At 33.8% G+C, this 4337-nt stretch overlaps 1 protein-coding gene across 1 annotated transcript; it reads right to left on the reverse strand.

Annotated features, from left to right (window-relative positions):
• Window positions 1-641: 641 nt before the first annotated feature.
• LOC131604178 (early nodulin-93-like) lies at window positions 642-1633 on the reverse strand. The gene is made up of 4 exons (XM_058876642.1): window positions 1326-1633; window positions 1165-1226; window positions 947-1022; window positions 642-854 (listed from the first exon to the last, which is right to left on the reverse strand). Exons 1-4 carry the CDS (start codon window positions 1420-1422, stop codon window positions 766-768), a joined length of 324 nt encoding a protein of 107 aa, XP_058732625.1. The 5' UTR covers window positions 1423-1633; the 3' UTR covers window positions 642-765.
• Window positions 1634-4337: the final 2704 nt, after the last annotated feature.

Below are 4337 nucleotides of genomic sequence, written 5' to 3' on the forward strand. Positions count from 1 at the left end.
GACAGTCAAACAACCTAGAGTTGAACCTCTTAGGAAGGAACCACATATTCCAAAGGAAAAAAACCAAGGGTAATGCTGGTGAATAGGAACCAGAACGCTGATGAAATCATACATCAGATTCGACGTGATGATATGGCAACATATAATAATCTGGCAGCCATGGTCGAAAGAACCATGGCGTGAAATAGGGTGAATGTTCGCCTTCATAGACCAAGTTATACATAACCATTGCCTGAGTATATCTTACAATCAGATGTACCCCCTAGATGGAAAGTCTCCAAGTTTACTAAATTTTCGGGGGACACTACCGAAGCCATTGTCGAACATGTGGCCAGATGCCTAATAGAGGCAGGCGAAATTGCCAATAACGAAAACCTTAGGATAAAATACTTTCCAAGTTCACTTAAAAAAATGCCTTTACATAGTTCACCACATTGCCAGCGAGTTCGATAGATAATTAGGCTCAATTGAAAAGATTGTTCCATGAACAATTCTACATGAGACAAATAAAGATTAGTCTGAAAAATTGGCAAGTGTCAAACGAATATTCACTAAATCAATAGATGATTACTTGAACAGATTTCGTTTGCTCAAGGTCATATGCTTTACGCTTAGGTGAAGCATTTAATTGAGCTAGAATATAATTCATTTAATAATAAATGGATTCATATTTAAATGATAAAGTTCAATTTTTATTTTATATATGAAGATCTTTTTATAAATAATCTAAGCAACTTTCAATTCTTGAGATATATGACTTGGAATTCATGCATTGGAGGGTCGGTTGAAGGAGTTCTTTCTTGCTGTTGCCAAGACAGTCTTGTCAGCTACTATGAAATATGCTGCTCCAGCCACTACCGACAGAATATGAGGGTAAGTATCCAATGATTGTAAGGAGAATAGTAGCTCAATGTTTTGACAATGAAGAAGAGTATACTAAACTAACCTGTTGAAATGATGAGAGCTTGTGCAGTGTGATTGAGGTTTGCTCTTGCCCAAGGTAGCATCCTAACACTAGCCAGCTGCATATATTAAACATATATGTAGTTCCAGTTAGCTGTGAACCAAAAATCTCAGAATATTTAAAGTGTAAGCTAATAATGAGATTTGTGTAAAAAAAATGAAAGAAAATAGAAAAAGGTGGAAGGAAGGATTAGTAGTTACAGTTGGAATGGCAGTGGCAATAGTAGCAACAACAGCTGCCTTAGCTCCAGCCATCACACCTTCTGTTTACACAACCACAAATGGAGAAACAAAAACGTAAAAAACAAAGGAAACAAGATTGATTGATGTTAATTAGTTGGTATTAGTAAAGTATGCATTACCATGAGAACAGCGCTTGGCCAAGGCCATCCTCTGATCTAGATAAGCCAAACTAGTTCTATCAAGTGGAGAGTTAGTAGCAACATTTCCCTTTGCCATCTATAAAAGCTAACAATGAAAAAAAATGTTTGTGAACAGGTGAATGTATAATTGGTGTAGTTTTGAATGAAGAGTGTATGAACTTAGTTGCACATTAATAAGCTAAGTTGGTGAAAAGTATTTTAAACCCAAGAATGAGAGAAGAGTGGCACTACAGCAGGTGGAGTTTGATGGTTTGAGATTAAATCCACAGTCTGAGACAATTGTTTTCACTTTGATTTTTGTTATGATGGCTGATTCTTTTGCTGTTTTCTTAATATAGTAAGATACTCTAACTTTTTTTTATTCTTAAAGGGTTTGTAAAAGAAAATAGTTTTATTTTTTAAATTTAAAGTACTAACCTTATCCAAAACTAGTGTCTTAAAACTGATATAAAAAACCATTAAAAATACAGTGCACATGTTCTTTTTTCCCTTGATCTGGTAGCTCATTGTTTATTTATTTGGTGCACTTTAAATATGGGAGCATAAAGCGTGTGAGTCAGTCTCATAAAACCATGGGTTACCTTTTCTTTATATTATTATTCTTAAGGTGCATTGGATGTGTCTCGAGAGCATCCGATACATTGGTTTGGTTACAACATGCATTCTCCGAATCAGTGACTGACACGAGTTAATATGTGTAATGATTTTGTGGGAAAGAGAGGCAATGGTATCGGGTGAAGATTGGGTGAGCATTCGCCTCAACTGGACACCCTCATTCTTCTGCATTTTAAAGTATTAAAATGCAATTTAGCTTTTGAGTTTTTGAAATGTGTGATTTTGGTCTCAATATATCTTAGTTTTTAAATTTATTAAATATGTGATTTAGATTTCAATTAGAAAAGTTTATAAATAAATAGTGTATTTACAAACTTTATACAAAATGAAAATATAGACACAAACTACCCCAAAATAAAATAACTGAAAGAAACAAAAGCGGATTTATAAATGAAAATTTTCTATAATGTTGTACCTTAATTTTTGACCACTGAGATTCCACCTCATTTCAAATAGTAGGATCATCATCATTATCATTATCATCATGCATATATCATTTGCTAACCAAAATATCAAAAATATTGTTGATTGTTGCTTGTGTTCCAAGACAGGAGACTGGTCAAAAGGAGACTAAGCAAATTAGGGTTTTGAAACTCACAAAGGAGTTTAAGCATTCTCATATGCTCAAATGATTATCCCCATCAAAATCAAAGTTCAAGGGTGGCTCAATTCAAAATCAACAACTTTCAAATTCATCTGGTGCACAAATTAGAGTTTTTGACCTAATTCATCTAGGAAGTTGACTTTTAATCAAGACATTGCTTCATGGCTTAAATTATGATTCAAGGATCTTCAATACAACATTATAATCCATTCACATCATTTATTTGAAGAGAAGAGCTTGATTCAATTGGAATCCACAAAATTGCAGTTCATCTGGAAAAGTCGACTGTGCAGGTCAACCCATGACTTTTGAGAAATTTGGTCAACTATGAACTTTTGAAGATAAAGATCATCAGCATATGATTATTCAAGTCATTTGATCAATAAAAATTAAGAAAACCAATCAAGAATTAAAAAGTCAACAAAAGTCAAAGTTGAAAAATTCAAGGACTTAGAAAAATTCTTATTTTCAAGTGTTTTAGTCATAACTTCATGGGAAAGTAACTTCAAATTTCAAGTATACAACTAAAAAAAACTTTCAACATGAAAGTTGTAGACCTTGATCAAATGAACAACTTTGTCACATCTAAAATTTTCTCAAAAAATGAGTCATTTGAGAGTTATGTAATCGTGAAGTTTCCAATAAAAAACTTAGAAATTATCTAAGTGTATTAACCTAAGTTTTTTCACAACTTTGTGACCACTTTTTACCAAGATCCAAAATGAGTTTGTAAAAACTTCCAACAAGTGGATTAAAGTATGTAGCAAGGACTTTCCAAAGAAGCCATTAGCATGAAGTTTAAACACTTGAGCCATGAGATATGATTTTATGAATAACACCTTAACACTAATTTTCCAAGACATGAACATAGAAAGTTATGATGCAAGACCAATTCAAAATGGAAGAATCTTGAAGTATAACTCCTATAACTTGTTCAAGAGACCATAATCAGTTGATTTCACTTGCTTTTGAGCTATGGACCAATTGATTCAAGTCTTAACCAATGTTTCATACCATTTATGTACAAAAGTGGTGACTTCTATTTTGAAAAAAAAGCTTTAATCACAAAGTCCACTCTACTTAGGCTTCCAACTTGTTCTTTCTGCATTCACTCAACCTAAAGTTCAGACCAAACATGTTTAAAGTGTTCAACCACTCCAAGCTATGCATTGGAACCATGTTTGCAAGATAACTTCACCATGAAGCAAAGTGACATAACTTTCACATGTGAACTCCAAATTCTGTGTTTCCTTCACCCACAAACCCTAATTCTTGCCTATAAATATAGGGCATTGCTCCTTGCATCAAACACACCAGAAATCTCCAAGTCACCCCCACTTGAAATTCTCAATTTTTAGCCATTTGCATTTTGAGAGTCATTTCAAGTTCTAATAGTTTTGAGTGTCAAGTAACCTTCCAAATAGTCTCTATACACTTCGTAGAAGCTCTAGAAACTATCATTTGGGACTTGTAACCACTAAAATACTAAGTTCCATTTTTACATACTCCATTTGCACTTAGGTTTGAGCTGGGCTATACAACTCATTATGAATCAAACCAAACATCCAAACACCTTGCATATCACTTATAGACGCTAGTCAAATCATAAAATAACATCTGTAAGTGCATAATCATCATCCACCATTGTTGCTTGGATGAGTTGCAACTTGAATCGAGGAATGAGTTTCAAAGGGTTTCAATCCATTCCAAGCATCTCATTAGCTTCAGTAAGGTCCAGGAAAGCTATTTGGATCATCAAAGCCTCTTTGTAA

The sequence above is a fragment of the Vicia villosa genome, linkage group LG1 (assembly GCF_029867415.1).
Source record: "Vicia villosa cultivar HV-30 ecotype Madison, WI linkage group LG1, Vvil1.0, whole genome shotgun sequence".
Lineage (NCBI taxonomy): Eukaryota > Viridiplantae > Streptophyta > Magnoliopsida > Fabales > Fabaceae > Vicia > Vicia villosa.

What these genes read in the sequence shown, in the direction of transcription:
- LOC131604178 (XM_058876642.1), bottom strand. Translation starts at nt 1,422, where the DNA reads ATGGCAAAGGGAAATGTTGCTACTAACTCTCCACTTGATAGAACTAGT. An exon ending in GGCCAAGCGCTGTTCTCATG is followed by an intron (nt 1,227 to 1,325) that starts GTAATGCATACT and finishes TTGTGTAAACAG; the next exon opens with AAGGTGTGATGGCTGGAGCT. An exon ending in AGCTCTCATCATTTCAACAG is followed by an intron (nt 855 to 946) that starts GTTAGTTTAGTA and finishes TTCTGTCGGTAG; the next exon opens with TGGCTGGAGCAGCATATTTC.